This window comes from Palaemon carinicauda, chromosome 21, assembly GCF_036898095.1.
Source record: "Palaemon carinicauda isolate YSFRI2023 chromosome 21, ASM3689809v2, whole genome shotgun sequence".
Classification (NCBI taxonomy): domain Eukaryota; kingdom Metazoa; phylum Arthropoda; class Malacostraca; order Decapoda; family Palaemonidae; genus Palaemon; species Palaemon carinicauda.
The window spans coordinates 34,656,492-34,672,366 of NC_090745.1; the positions used below are offsets into that span (position 1 = coordinate 34,656,492).

General features: G+C 42.2%; 1 protein-coding gene across 1 annotated transcript; it reads left to right on the plus strand.

Annotated features, from left to right (window-relative positions):
- Nucleotides 1-6,424: 6,424 nt before the first annotated feature.
- On the plus strand, nucleotides 6,425-6,916 carry LOC137614831 (DNA ligase 1-like). Its single transcript, XM_068344491.1, has one exon. The coding sequence runs from the start codon at nucleotides 6,425-6,427 to the stop codon at nucleotides 6,914-6,916; it is 492 nt and encodes a 163-aa protein (XP_068200592.1).
- The last annotated feature ends 8,959 nt before the right edge of the window (nucleotides 6,917-15,875 follow it).

Consider the following 15,875-nt stretch of genomic DNA (forward strand, 5'->3'; position numbering starts at 1 on the left):
CTTGGAAGAAGCTTTGACCTGATGCTGTTGCTCCCAGAGATTTCGAAGGTTTTGGCCCCTAGAATGAACCTGTGGTTGTCGCCGAGGAAGACGTCGAAGAGATTGTATCCCTTGGCAAGTCCATGGGTCTGGAGGTGGATGAAGATGACATCACCGAACTCGTCAATGAGCATCATGAAGAGCTCACCACCGAAGAACTGAAGGAGCTGCAAGCCATGCAGCATGATGAGTTCTAAGCCAGTTGAGCGAGTCGGAGGAGAACGAGGAGGTAGGGCAAATCTTAGGTACGGCGGAAATAAGACAGATGTTGGCATATCATCAACACATGGTTGATTTCACCGACAAGCATCACCCACAGAAACTTCAGGTTTGCCGTGTAGTTGCGCAGTTCGATGATGTTTGTTTAACTAATTTTAGAAAAATCCTCAAAAGCCGTACCAAGCAACTTTCACTCGATAGTTTCTTTAAAATATCTCTAAAACGGTCTAGTGATCATGATGAAAAGAAAGAAAGTGAAGCAAAGAAAAGGAAGACCGAATCGAGTGAAAGTGATAAAAATCAAAAATAAGAAATGAAAATAAAATGTAAAAAAATATAAAATTATAAAAATGAAAAAAAAAAATAAGCTAAGTTAAGTTAAAGTTCACGTAGTGTAAGTTAGTGTAAGTTATCGTACGTTATCGTAGTCGTTGTCCCTACCTCTTCGCTGATCTTCCGTCTCCTAATGCGTAGCAGTCCCTACACCTGCACTGGCCTGTCGCTAAGGTAAAGTGTTAATAAAAACCCCTTCTTTTATTTATTATTTCTTTATTATTATTCTTTTTTTTAGATATTCCTGTAATATTCAATTGTATTGATATCGTGTGTAGTTATGTGTAGCCATTTATTAAGGAGTTATTATGGGTTTTTAGGCTGAGGAACAAATTAAACAAATGACCGTGTATTCTTATGGGAATATTGGCTCCAACATACGATCATTTTAACATACGAAGCAGTTTCTGGAAGGAATTAAGATCGTATGTAGAGGTATCACTGTATACAGATAAAAATATTTTCTACCTGAAAGGGAAGAAAAGATTAGTGGCCACTCAAAATCAGTTAAAAATGATTAAGATAATTTTACTGTAAATGTTGGATAACTATCAACACTGTGTACAAGTGTACACATGGCACTAGTGTCATTGGTATAATTCTGCACCTAGAAAAGAACAGTCCTAGTGTCACCAGGGTGACACTCAATAAAAGGGTATTGCACTGGAAGGTGTCAACACCTCTTTACTCGAATTGAAAAGTCCCAATCAATTTACTGTTCATCGCAGAACTAGACGACAGGTTTCACCACACTACCCGCTGCCACCACAAAATGTTTCAACGTGTGCACTTGCTTCGCATAATGTTTATAAAAAACTCTGGAGGATTTCCAACCAGTGTATGAGCGAAGATGCTCAAAGTCCATATACTGAAAAAAGTTCGGTGAGGAAGCAATTTTTCTTGAATCATGAGCGGGTGTACTATCAGGATCCGCTCTCCGAATGAAGTAGGTGAGCTTCGCTCTCAGTTGTTTTAGGGATAAGTTTGATCCTGAGGTTTCGCCTTTGAAGAGCTGTCGTCCCTTAAAGTCTGAAGTTCTACAAAGATAGACCTTTAGAGACACTACTGGACATAGAGAGACATTTTCCTTCAGAGGGCAGATTCTCCAGGGACCTTTTGGTGGGTAGCTCATTTTTGGCGAGAAAAGTAGGATCAGGAAAGAGATCCAGTTCTCCCACTTCTGTGAACTGAATATGGCCCTCGTCTCTTGATAGGGCTACTGTTTTACTAACTCTAGCCCCTGAGGCTACAGCGAACAGAAATATCACGTTTTGTGTTAGATCCTTGAGAGAACAATCTTCATTGTTCAAGGTTGAAGCATAGTGTAAGACTTTATCTAGAGACCATGAAATGGGCTTCAGAGGGGCTGCTGGTCTCAATCTAGCGCATGCCTTCGGAATCTTGTTGAAGATTTTGTTCACCAGGTCCACCTAGAAGGCGTATAGAAGAGGTCTAGTCTAAGCTGACTTACACGTAGTTATCGTGGGGGCAGCCAAGCCTTGCTCGTGAAGGTGGATGAAGAAGGACAGGCAGAAGTCTAATGAGATTTCTTTCGGCCTTTTTGCTTCAACAAAAGCAATACACTTTTTCCAAGACGATTCATATTGTCGTCTGGTTGACTTTGACTTGTATTCTTCTAGGAAGTCTATACTGCCTTTCGAGATCACAAATCTTTTCTTGACAACTAAGGCGAGAAAATCATGAGATGAAGGTTTTGGGTTCTCTTTGATGAAGTGAAGACAGTCGACTTCTGAACCAATTGCGATAGAGCTGGGTTCAGTTGAGGGACCAGCCTCAGTTTCAGTTCCATCACCAGAGGGAACCAATTGCTCTTGGGCCACTTGGGGGCCACTACTGCTGCAGTTCCCTTGAAGGATTGCAGCTTGTTGAGGACTTTCAGCAGGAGATTCATTGGAGGGAACAGGTAGATCCGGGTCCATATGTTCCAATCGATGGACATGGCGTCCGTCGCTTCTGCCGAAAGGTCTTCGTATGGGGCTACATATCGAGGTAGTTTCTTGTTGTCGCTCGTCGCAAAGAGGTCGATCTGCAGTTCTTGGACATTTTCCAAGATGAAGGACAATGAGTCTGCTTCTAGGGACCATTCTGACTCTATCGTCATTAGCCTGGGTAGAGTGTCTGCCGTCACATTGTGGAACCATTGTAGGTGAACTGCTGATAAGTGCTATCTCTTCATTTTCGCTAAACGAAAGATGGCTAACATTACATGGTTGATGTGGGGCGATCTCGAGCCTTGTCTGTTCAGACCACTCACTATCACTTCGCTGTCCAAGACCAGCCTGATGTGGGCTGATCTGTGAGGGGATAGTTTCTTCAGCATCAAGAGGACTGCCTTGGCCTCCAGAATATTGATGTGAAAGGTCTTGAACAGGGATGACCAGGTCCCTTGGGCTTTCCTTTGATGGGAGTGATCTCCCCATCCTTCCGTCGAGGCATCCATGTTAATGGTCACCGATGGGGGAGGTGGTTGTAAGGGAATGGTTCTCGTTAGGCTCTTGACCTTCGACCACGGCTTGAGAAGTGATCGTAGTAAGGTCGGTACCGGTCTCAGTAGATCTCTTCGAGCGTTTGATGCGTATCTTCTCCAGACTCCTGGCGCATCTTTCAGCTGTGCTCTTAGCACTGGGTCTGTTACGGCTGCAAACTGGAGAGACCCCAGTACTCTTTCCTGTTGGTGTCTTGAGATCCTGTTGGATTTCAGTAGTCTCTTGGCAGAACCCGCGATCTCTCTCCTCTTCCTTGGTGGAATGGAGAGGCAGTGTGACTTCAAGTTCCAATGTATTTCCAACCATTGAAACTCCTGAGCTGGAGAGAGGCGAAACTTCTTGAAGTTGATCTTGAATCCCAGATGTTCCAGGAACTGGATCAATTTCTTGGATGCTTGCAGACAGGCAGTCTTGGATGCTGCCCACACCAGCCAGTCGTCCAGGTATGCTGCTACCTGAACGCCTTCTAGGCGTAGTTGTTGCACGACTGCGTCTGCAAGTTTCGTGAAGATCCTTGGGGCTATGTTTAGTCTGGAGGGCATGGCTCTGAAGACATACTTTGTCTTCTGTAGCTTAAATCCTAGGTAGGAGGAGAGGGGGCAGCTGACTGGAAGATGCCAGTAAGCATCTGCCAGGTCTATTGAGACTGTGTACACCCCTATTGGTAACAGGGTCCTGATGTGTTGAAGGTTTAACATCCTGAACTTCTTGTTCTTGATGAATTTGTTGAGTGGCGACAAGTCCAGAATGACTTTGAGTTTGTCCAAGTCCTTCTTGGGAACACAAAACAGCCTTCCCTGGAATTTGATGGACTTTGCTTTCCTTATAACCTTCTTTTTCAAGAGTTCTAAGGTATATTCTTCCAGTAAGGGGGTGGAGAGTTGGAAGAATCGAGGAAATGAAGGTGGAGATCTGTTTCATTTCCATCCTAGTCCATTTTTTATTAGGCTGTGGGCCCAGGGATCGAAGGTCCAACGATCCCGAAAGTGTTGGAGTCTTCCTCCTACCTGTAGCATCTCATTGCTTAGGTGGTCCGGAGGGCTTGCCACCCTGACCGCGTCCTCCCCTGCCTCGTGAGGGGTGCCTTGAGGAGCCCCGTCGAGAACCTCTTCCTTTCGGATGAAAGGTAGTAGTGTGCTTCTCAAACCCTGGGTTGAAAGCTGGTGACTGGGCAACCAGCTGTTGAGGCACCACTTGCAAGGTGGTCTGTGGGTGAGCGACCATTTGGGCATCTCGGTCATGGAGACCGTGGAATGTTGCTGAGTAGGCCGAGAAGGTAGTCTTGGCTTCTTTGTCTTCGGTTTGTGTTAGGGACCCGCATCCGGGGAAGACTTCCTCTTTGAGGAGATGCCCCACTTCTGGAGAAGGTTCCTATTCTCCGTGGCGGCTTTCTCAACTACCTCTTGGACCACTTCTTTTGGGAAGAGGTCCTTACCCCAGACACTGGAAGAAATCAGCTTCCTGGGTTTGTGTTTCATCGTTGCAACAGCAAACACGAACTCCCTACAGGCTCTCCTGGCCATCATGAAGGCGTACAGGTCCTTTACAAGGGTGGCCATGTGCATCTTGGCCAGTACTGTGAGCATATCTGGGGTGCTGTTGTGGCCTGCACACATCTCTATGCAGTTCTGGAGGGAAAGAGAAGCAGCTAGCCTCTCGTTTGTCTCTTGCTCCCTTCGCAAGAGAAAGTCCGATAGCTTCGGTAGGTTCTCGCTGAACTGCTGTCCCGCGATATCTGCTTCAAGTTTTCCTACTGAGAAGGTTAGATGGACCTCCTGCCATTTCTTCTCATCCGTGGGCAAGGCCAGAGAAAGAGGCCTTCACTCCTCTAGTGTAGGGCATGGTTTGCCTGCCTCAACCGCCTTGGCAACATTCTGAAAAGCCTTCGACGTGAAGGGGAAGGCTCTCGAAGAAGGAGCAAGAAAGATAAGGTGTTTCTTGTTCAGTGCAGAAACTCGCGAGTTGGTATAACCTGCCTTCTTCAGGCTACTCGTCAAGAGAGCCTGTGCCTTGTCGTGGTCGAATACCATGACCTCCTTTGGTTCCGTCTCCTCTTTCGACACTGGTTCACGCTTCAGCCGGATGAAACACTCCGGGTAAGCGTTGAAGTTTGGCCAGAACTCAATGTTGTCCAGGTGGACGGCTCCCAACTTCTCCGAAATGTAGAGTTTGCCGTTGGTGATCGGCATAAACTCCGCATACCTCCAGGGATTGGTCTCAGAGCAGGGTGGCACGTCCTGTACTCTGGGTCGCTTGTAAGACCCTCGGGAGGTGACGGTCCGAGTCGCTTCGCGGAACTCTCTCGTCATCTTAGCTTCCCTTTCTACGTTTTTCTTACGTAGATTCTCCATTAGGGCGGTAATGTGGGCCAAAACTGCCTGACCCATTGCATCCAATGGAGGGGTAGGAGCCGAAGACATAGACGGTGTCGGCTCTGCTGCCAGCACAGGCAGAGGGGGCTCCTCCGCTTTCATCGAGTCGTAGTCTTCATCTCCTCCGGGTGGAAGGAGATCCTTCTCCGTGTCAGTGGACACTTCAGACATCCTTTCTTCTTGGTGGATGTCCATGCCTTGCAATGCTTGAGTGACATCAGCCTCGACTGCGATCTGGACACAGAGAGGCCCAGGTCGTGCCTGGGGTACGACGGCATCAGCTGTTGCCTTCTGGAACAGACAATGATGATGATGATGGTGATGATATAGACTGCCCAAATCAAGTGATGCAGGTGTAGCAGATTGCCACAAAGTTATCTGTCTGTCACCGAGTTATTGCTTGTGCATGCGCATGCACAGTTATATATTTTTTCCTATAGTTCTATGTTATGGTTATTTTTGTCTGTATTTTAGTATTAAGTTGATGATTAGTTTTAAGTACAGTTATTCTTTTGATTGGTGATTCGTTCTAGCTTTAGGAATTATAGTATTAAGGAAGCTGGACTCTTGGACAAACGATGGAATTAGGATTAGAAATTAGATTTAAGGTTGATGAAAAATGGAAGAGCAATTAAAGGTATTAAGGGAGGAGTTGTGGCTTGATTCTAATATTAAGTGATTGTTTTAGTTTTAAGAAATATAGTTTTAAGATTATGTTTTGCCTTTATTTCCCTTCTGTGAAAGAGTCCAGCTGTAAGATTACGATGGTAGAAAGTTTGTTTGGAGGAAACTATTGTTAGTAAGTAAGATTCAAGGGTGTGGGGGTTGCTTTTGTGTGCATCCCGCCACATTATTTTGGCCCCCGAACAGGGACTGCCGAGGTGGGATTGGAAGCTGGACTCTTGGACAAACGATGGAATTAGGATTAGAAATTAGATTTAAGGTTGATGAAAAATGGAAGAGCAATTAAAGGTATTAAGGGAGGAGTTGTGGCTGAGTAAGGAGTGTGAGGAGAAATTGTTGCACGACAATAACAGGCTGAGTAGTGAGAATGAGGAGATGCAAGGGAAACTAAGGGAATTTCAGGGAACTGAAGAGAGAGTGGAAGAGGGTGTTGAGATGAGGATGCGAGAGAATGAGGAACAAGTGGAAGCTGTGACAGGGCAAGTAATGGAGATGATGAAAATGTTCATGGGTGAAGGTGCAGTCGGAGGAGTGGTTTCTGCTTCGGGTAATGGGTTGATAGTGAAAGAGAAGGCTAAGGTAAGTAATAACAGGGAAAGTAGTGATAGTGATAATGAAGATAAGGGAATTAGGCATAATAAGAATGCTCAGAAATGTAATAGGAAGAATGAGAAGAAAGGTAAAAGTAATGTGAAGAGGGAGAAGAAGAAAGGTCAGGATGAGAGTGAAGATGATCATGAATGGGTGAAAGTAGTAAGATAAAGGATAAGAAGGGAATTGTTAAGGATAGGAATTTAAGTGTTGAATTGGATTCGTTATATTCAAATGAGGAAGAAGGAAACAAGAAGGGATTAGGCAGTGAAGATAGTGAGAATGAAGTTGAAGTTTGTAAGACAGTGGTTATGAGAGGTAGCGAGATGTGAAAGGTTTAATGAACAAAGCAGTAGGGATGTATATGACTTTTTTAGGGAGTGTGAAAGGTTCTGTTAGGCTAAGTATGGTGATAGTAAGAGAGTTTGGGCTAGGGAGTTAGAATAATATTTCTTGACGATGTATGGTGTGATAATGAGTGTAGGGGATTTTGATTATAAAAGTGTGGAAAAGAGAATAATTGAACAGGTAAAACGTATGAAAGGGAGTGTTAGGTATAAGCGTAAGAATAATTTTGATGAGGCACGGATGAATGTAGGAGAAGCGATATCAATGTATGTATGTAGGTTGGAAACATTAGCTAGAAAGAAGTATGGGGATGAAGGCATAACTGAGAATAAGGAATTAATGAAGAAGATTTTGGATACTGTACCTGAGAATGTTGCTGAGTTTATTAATTTGAAACGGGAGAAAATGAGGTGGATGAAGGAAAGATTGACAAGGGATGATATTTTAGAGATAGTTGAGGATTACGAGTTAGAGAGATATATGAGAGAAAGTAAATCTGTGAATGTGAGAACTGGAATGGAGGAAAGTGTGCCAGAATTTGCATATAGCGTGTGGATGTAAGAGTAATCGTATGACTGTGATTTGCGGCAATTGTGGTAAGGGAGGGCATTATGCGAGGATGTGCCAGGAGCAGCGTGCTAGGTGTACTGAATGTGGTGTAGATGGACATATAGCTAAGGTATGTAGAAAGAAGGGATTAAGTCAGCCAGGATGTTCGGGAAACTAGATAGTAAGAGGGTTCAGCTGGGTGAATTCTCCTGTGTGTGTGGAAGGAATAGGATCAATATTCGTGAGAATGGGATGAATAATTGGTTGGAAATGAGTAAGTATGAACCTAGTATGCATGAGAAGTTAGGGTTGGTAAATAAGCAATTAATGTTAGTTGAATATAGGAAAAAGAAGAGTTTGAAATTTTTTAGTGGGGATAAAGTGCAAGGAAAATTTATAGGTATAGGTAGGAATCAGAATAGGTATGACAAGGGTGTAAATGTACAGGCGAGTATGGAAGATAAATCTGTTAATACAGATGAATCATGGCTGAGTATAAATGATACCTATAGTGTGTGTGTGTGGTTTTTCCTTAGATGATGTAAAAGAAAGTATGACAAATGCGAGAATGAAAGATAGGAGAATGATAAGTAGTATGAATGATTCTTTTATTAAAGCAGAAAATGGTTTTGATGAAATGGATGAATTGTTGACAGAAATAAGTGAGATTTTATGGCCAGATGATAGTGAGGTAGATGGGATAGTGCATGACATATTAGGTGATAGGAGTAGAGATGTGAATCTGAATAGGACAAAGAATGATAGTGATAAAGAAGAAGTGAATGAGAGAGTCTATGAAGGCCCAGTCACTCGAAGCAGAGATCCTGTTCCCGACTGCGACTGGGTTGTGAAAAAAATCAGGCAAGTGTTGTGCAAGAAGGATTTGGCAAAGTAAGGGGGGAGGAATATGGGGGATTAATTTTTTTTTTTTTTTTGCCAAATTGAGAGAGAGAGAGAGAGAGAGAGAGAGAGAGAGAGAGAGAGAGAGAGAGAGTGTGTAATGATTGTTTGTTGTGAGAAAGACTGCTGGTATAATTGAGGTTGTTTATTTATGTTTTCTGGCTAGGTTAGGACAGTGGTGAATGTTTTGGGCGATTGCTTTTTTTATTTGACGTCAGCAAGAGTTAGTTCTGTGTGATTTGAGTGCTGGATTTACTTTATATTATTTCGAACAGGTGGAAGTGATTATTTATTTCTACAGCTGTAATTCCTTCTTTGGAGAACTTATGTTTTGAAGGCTGATCTTTTGTTGCTGATCTGGCCAGTAATAGATTGTATTTAGACTGCTCTTTTGGATTGCTGAACCGTTGATGACCTGGCCTGTGTATTAACATTATGTATGATGATGATGACCCGAAGAGTTAAGGCCATTGTGGCAAAATAACAGACAGTCTTCTGTTTCTCATATAGTGGTGTTGTGCCAATAAAGAGAGTTGGCTCAGTGAATGATTACTAAAGTGTATTTATTTTTTGGTGACTGTTATATTGCGAAAGTGTTAGAGAACACACGCAATATATATATATATATATATATATATATATATATATATATATATATATATATATATATATATATATATATATATATATATTACGTGTATTTTGAAGTTAGGGTTGTGGTGTATTTAAGTTTAAATTTTGTTAGTGTTTAGTTTTAAGCTTTGCTATTGATTTTTAGGGATTCATTTGATTGTGGATGGGGTTTTGTGTTAAGTATTTTAGTTTTAAGGAATATAGTATCAAGGTTATGGATTGTTTTTATTTCCCCTCTGTCTAAGGATCCAGTTGATAACGTAAGGGGAAGGTTTGTGATGAGACATTTGTCAGTTAGAGTGATTCAAAGGTGTTGGGGTTGTTCCTGCAACATCCCACCACATGTTCAAGAAATAAAGCTTAAATATAATTAAAAAATTTTATGAAAAAAATTTTAGATAGAAAGGAAATTTTCCTTTATCCATTTCTTTATTTTGATACATAATGCAAAGACACATTTTTAAAACAGATACAATGTGAGTGAATTTCGTAATAATAACAACATTCATAATTGCATTCGGTGGGTTTCAGATTCAAACCATAAATGGTAGACCTTGCAGATGATATTTGTCATTTGTATAATTAAAGATTTATATGCACTGGTTGTATGTGATCAGAAATGTGCCATCTCCCAGCCACGTCTTCAAGGGGGAAATAACAATATTGTAAATGGTAGGATAGAGCTTTGTATATATTATTATAATCATATAATAAATGAGAACATCATAGGCATTCGCTGTAACATATTCTGTTACAGGCACTTGATAAGTCTTGTTTTTGAAATTATTTATTAGGGCGTAGGCAACTCTGCCGTACAAACTCATTACTGTAAAGCAAGATCTCTCTCTATATATATATATATATATATATATATATATATATATATATATATATATATATTATATATAATATATATATATATATATATATGTATATATATAATATATATATATATATATATATATATATATATATATATGTGTGTGTGTGTTTGTGTGTGTAAATGTATGCATGGATGTAAGAATGTATGTAGGCATACGCAAACGTGTTTGCTAATGCGAGTACATGTTTATAAGTTTGTAAAGGCTATACTTCTTTTCTAGCATATTACATACTAACATGTAAATTTGTGTCTTTTTAGGAAAGAATAACGTGGGAATCTAAAGAGAATGGCATATATATATATATTTATTTATTGTCACGTACACCCTGTTTGTGAATCTCTATTTGAGGTCATGTGAATGACCTCCGGTCACCGGCTCGCTTGGGGGGTGGGGGGTGATTTATCAGCATCCACTGGAGAAGAGGTTGTCTCCATGCCAAACTGCCAACGAATGGTTTTCTGCCTCCCTCCTTATTTTGCAGATTTTTTTTTTTTGGGGGGGGGGCGAAAGGCGGGACTTGAGGGAACAACGGCTCAGGAGGGCGTAGGCTTACCGGTTGTATCTGGATTGATGTGACGATTATGGCTATGATTGGTCGTTCTCTTCTGACGTCATGAGGTCACACCCTACAATGCCGTGAAGCCTTACAATGCCCGCAGGACATGCATCAGTCGTCCCTAAGTCCTCAGAAGGAGAAGTTGTAATAATTATTGCCCCTTTGCTTGCCATAACCAAAACCCTCACTTTTAGACTCAAAAATTATCTTGGACTTTTATACTGCCTTTGAAAACTGTACTAACGTAAATGTTAAGTCTTCGTCCCCTGACCGTTATTCTCACAAGTTGTTTTTTTTGTAAATCGCTACCATGAAATGAAGAGCACATATTTTATTTAAAAAACATTGAAAGATTGGAAATTATAGACATAATTAAAAGTGCTCAGACCTGTGTATGATTTATTGTGAAAATATATTGCTCAATACATATTAAACTTTGTCTAACCCACCTTTTGAATATTAATGATTAGTTAATTGCCATTGTCGTGACAATTAGATGGTGACAAGTCGGTGGATCGTTGAGCAATTAGTGAAAAACAATTAGCAAAATCACGATATAAGTTCACAAGAACTTGAAGAATTATACATCGAGATCGACGAAGCTGTCGGAGGCCTACAGCATTATGTAGGAGCACAAGCACGAGGAGAACCTGGACGTAGTGGAACGTCGAGGGGAGCAGAGGGAAGACCACAGCAGGGGGCTTACCAAAATAGCCCTTCACTGGATGAGGGGTTCGGAGCCCGGGACGAAGGAGATGAAAGCAACAGCGACACTGGTGGTTTTCCGCCACTGTCAGAGTATGTCCCCTTCTTTGAAGATGTAGTACCTCGACGAGGGTGAAAATATATTTCGATCGAAGCGTTCCTCGCATCCGTGGAAGCAGCGACGAAGGAACGATCCTGGTCGGAACGAAAGAGAATTGTGTTCGCGAAGCAGAGAATTAGAGGAAAGGCCAGTAGGAGGGTAAAAAGGGACATTGAATTTATGGAGCACAGGTCATGGCAACACTTGAATGAACACTTACAACAAAGATTAGGCCTAGGTACTGCCAGCTTGCATCAGTACATTTGCAATTATGTTCCTGTTCGGGAGGAAGTCGAAGATTACTTCGAGCTCTTCGAGCGGATAGCAGAAGACTTAGACGATCTTTTGGACGGCCATGATGCGTTGAAGGGCGTGAAGGACCCCTGGTTGAAGAAGGTTTTGGCCCTGCATATACCTGGATATGCGTGGGGGACATTGATGCAACCCATACCTGTGGAAAGGGCGATGGAAAACGTGGGGGTTTTAGTAGAAGGCATGGAGGCCGCACGCCAGATGGCAGGACAACCTCAACCTTCGTCGTCATCGTCGAGAAGCCATCCGGGAGGACCGAGGAAATCGTCGGCACAAGGAGCAAGACCAAAAAACCGGAACCAGAAGACGGTGCAGTGTTTTAACTGCAAACAGCAGGGGTACTACGCGAGCCAATGCAACGCGGCTCGAACCCCCACCGCGGGAGCAACAGTAGCACCCCAAGCAGTCGGATCAATAGCGCCTACGATGGGAATGATGTCATATTACCCCAATCTTCCAGTGGGGTTTCCTCAGCCGTCCCCAGGATGGAGGCCCCCAGTGACCCAACTACCGCCGCCTGCGGCTTGGCCGATGCCGCAAGCCCAAAGACGACCTGCAGCGGCGCCAGCGGCGCCAAGGACGACTCAATAGGAAGAAGACCGAAGACTGCACCCCAACAACCTGTCATCAAAGTAAAGTTCCCTTCTGGTTTTAAGAGATGTTTGATTGATACAGGGGCATTTGTGTCACTTATTGTAGAAGCACACATTACAGTCAGTCAGGTGCAAAGTGAGGTTCCTTTAAAATGTCAAGGTCTAGGGGGAAAAGAAGTTCTCATAAACAGTTTTTGTTCACAACCTTTTGAGTTGGGAGACGAGAAATTTATTCATGATTTCTATGTCGTCCCAGAGTTGGGTATTACAGGGATAGATGTTATTTTTGGTTCGGATGCGATTTGGTTATTAGGGTTAAATGTACTTTCATGTCCAGAGGGTTTGACTGTAACTTTGAGGGATCGAATCCTACCCATAGGAGGGACAGTCGCATCCATAGCTCCCGTAATAGAACCTGTTGTTAATGTAACTGATAAGTGGGAACTTTGACTGACTCAAGAAGTGTGTATAGATCCCTGTGTAGCTATGATCGTTGAGTTGTATGTGTGTAACAAAAATGTAACAGAAGGGGTGGGTGTACTTGTGCCGCACGTAAACTTTGAAGATAATTTGTTGCAGGACTCAGTAGTGCAGATACAAGAAGGGAAGGTAAGGATCTTATTCCACAACTTTTCATCAGTGCTTGTGTTAATCAATGAAGACACCAATTGCACGGGTAGAAATGAATGTTGATTTAGTGTTTAATGCCGCCTTTCAGCAAAGTACCTCATCAGATCGCGCATGCGCATTAAAAGAGCTAGGATATAGTTTAACACCTGTGCAGTATCATTATTGTGTAGCTCAAATTTTGGAGGAATATCCAGACGTGTTTGTTTTAGAGGAAGAACCTCCGGGTTACTGTGACTTTATGCCCTTCAGGATAGACACGGGAGACAGTCCGCCAGTCGTAACGTATCCTTATAGAGTACCTTTTGCTTATCAGACTGAAGTAAATAGACAGTTAGCAGAGATGAATGAGAATGGAATAATCTCGGTCTCTGATTCCCCTTGGTGGTCTCCTATCGTAGTAGTAAAGAAAAAGTCTGGCGCGTTACGCATATGTGTAGATTACCGTGAGTTGAACAGCGCAACGAAAAGGTGATTTATTCCCCCTGCCATCAATTGAGGAGATCTTGTGTAAAGTTAGAAATAACATGTTCTTTTCAACGTTGGACCTTAAGTCTGGGTATCATCAAATAGCACTCGATCCCAAGAGTAGGAAAAAAAACCGCATTTGTTGCTGGTGACTCATTGTATTCCTTTAATACTTTGCCTTTTGGATTAAAGAATGCGCCCGCGCATTTCTCACGCGTAATGATGAGCGTATTTTCTGGATTAGTAGGAAATGCTGTGTTAATCTACCTAGATGACATAATAATTTTGGGAAATATGGTAGAAGAGCACATGACAAATTTTGTAAAAGTCCTTGAAGCATTGAGACGTCATAATTTAAAGGTCAACCTAGCAAAGTGTCAGCTGTTCCAGCCAGAGGTTCAGTTTCTAGGTCACATGTTAACTAACAAGGGCGTAAGCCCGATGGCGGATAAGATAGAAGCTATTCGAACATTTCCACGGCCTCTAACCCCTAAGCAAGTTAGTTCATTTTTAGGATTAGTGTCCTATTACAGACGTTTCATTAAAGACTTTGGAAAGATCTCGAGACCCTTGGATAAGCTTAGAAAAACAGAGAACTTTGAATGGACTAGAGAACATGAAGATGCGTTTCAAAAATTGAAACACGCTTTATCTGAAGATAGTTTCTTACTCTTCCCTAAATTTGATCGGGAGTTCTACGTGACATGCGATGCTAGCGATGTTGCCATTGGCAGAGTTATAGAACAGATGGATGACGATGGAATTCTCCGTCCCGTAGCGTTCGCTTCGCTAGCATTGAAGGGACTGGAAACCCGTTATTCAGTGTTAAATAAGGAAGCATTGGCCATTAAGTGGGTGTTAGAAAGAAATCGTTATTTTCTACTGGGACATAAAATCTGTATTAGGTCCGATCATCAACCCCTATCATACATTTTTGGGAAATTGGACCTATCAAGTCGTCAGGCTAGATAGTTGGAAGCATTGTTAGAGTTTGACATCGTCGGGTTCGAATATATACCCGGACGAACTAACGTAGTAGCGGATGCCTTATCCCGTTCTGTGGCCGCTATAACGAGGTTGATGAGTAAGTCACAGGCTGCGCGGGAACGCGAGCCGACCGTACCCGATGATCCCTCCCCGCTGAGAGAGAACTCAGCTGATAGGGCGGAGTGTGTGCGTGAGTGTCTCGGGCCCACTGAAGGAATGAGTGAAGTAAATGCCCAGCGTATGAATTAATCTGCCCTTGAAGCTTACGATGTTCGTGAAGATGATTGTGAATGGGACATAACACAACTAATAAAGGCCCAGAATGAAGATCCTGTATGGGGAAGAGTGAAGGCTTATGTCAGAGGAGAAACAGAAGAATTCCCCACTAATATTTCGCTTCCATCTAATAGATTTGTAATAGAAGACGATGTTTTGTATGTCACTGATTTGAAACGGAATGAATTGATTTATCGAACTGTGCTACCCACTCCTTTCATAAGGAATGCCATGGCGTTATCGCATTCGTTGCCAGTATCCGGTCACATAGCCGTGGCGAATACCCTTAGAAGGGCCACTGATCATTTTTATTGGAAGGGCATGAAACAGACGATAAAGCGTTATGTAGATGCGTGTCATCTTTATCATTTGTTCAGATCTCATAGATTAAATGTACCTCCTGCTTGAGTTTGGCCTTTAGTTAAAGAAAAATGGCAACATGTTCACATTGATTTGATAGGTCCCTTGCCTGTATCACACGCAGGACATAAGTATATTTTTGTGCTGGTAGACGCGCGAACTAGATATACATTCGTACAGCCTTTGATTGACAAGTCCGCGCAAGAAGTCGCTAGAGCGTTAAGAGCTTTCATTGAACTGTTTGGTATTCCTAAAGAAATAGTGTCAGATCACGATACCGAGTTTGTAAATAAGGTTTTTAGTCGAATATCTGAGTTGTATGGCATTAAGGATTCCCCTATTCTTGCATATAGACCTAGTTCGAATGGGTTAGTAGAGTCTAAAAATCGGGTCTTGATTAGTATGCTTAAATACCTTGTAGCAGATAATCCGAGTAACTGGTCAGATATGTTGTCTACAGCTCAATTTTCCTTAAACACAGGATATAATGAGAGTGTTGGAGATACACTGTATTACTTAGTTTTTGGTCAAGATCCAAATTTGCCGTATGAAGTTTTCACGAAGAAAGAGAAACTGCCTGTGTATAATGTAGAAGATTTTCGTACCTATGTTGCCAACGTAAATAAGAAGGCTTTTGAAGTTACAAATAAGTTTTTGAAGATAGCCCAAGAGAGGAACATTCGTAGTTACAACAGGAGATTTAAAACGAAATCACACGAAATTCAGATAGGGAATCGTGTGTATATAAAACGGTTTCAGGGAAGAAAGCATAAGTTTGAATCAGCTTTTATTGGTCCGTTCAGGGTAATTCATATTAACCATGATAAAATAA

Coding starts and splice junctions, on each gene's coding strand:
- LOC137614831 (XM_068344491.1), top strand. CDS start 6,425: ATGGAAGAGCAATTAAAGGTATTAAGGGAGGAGTTGTGGCTGAGTAAG.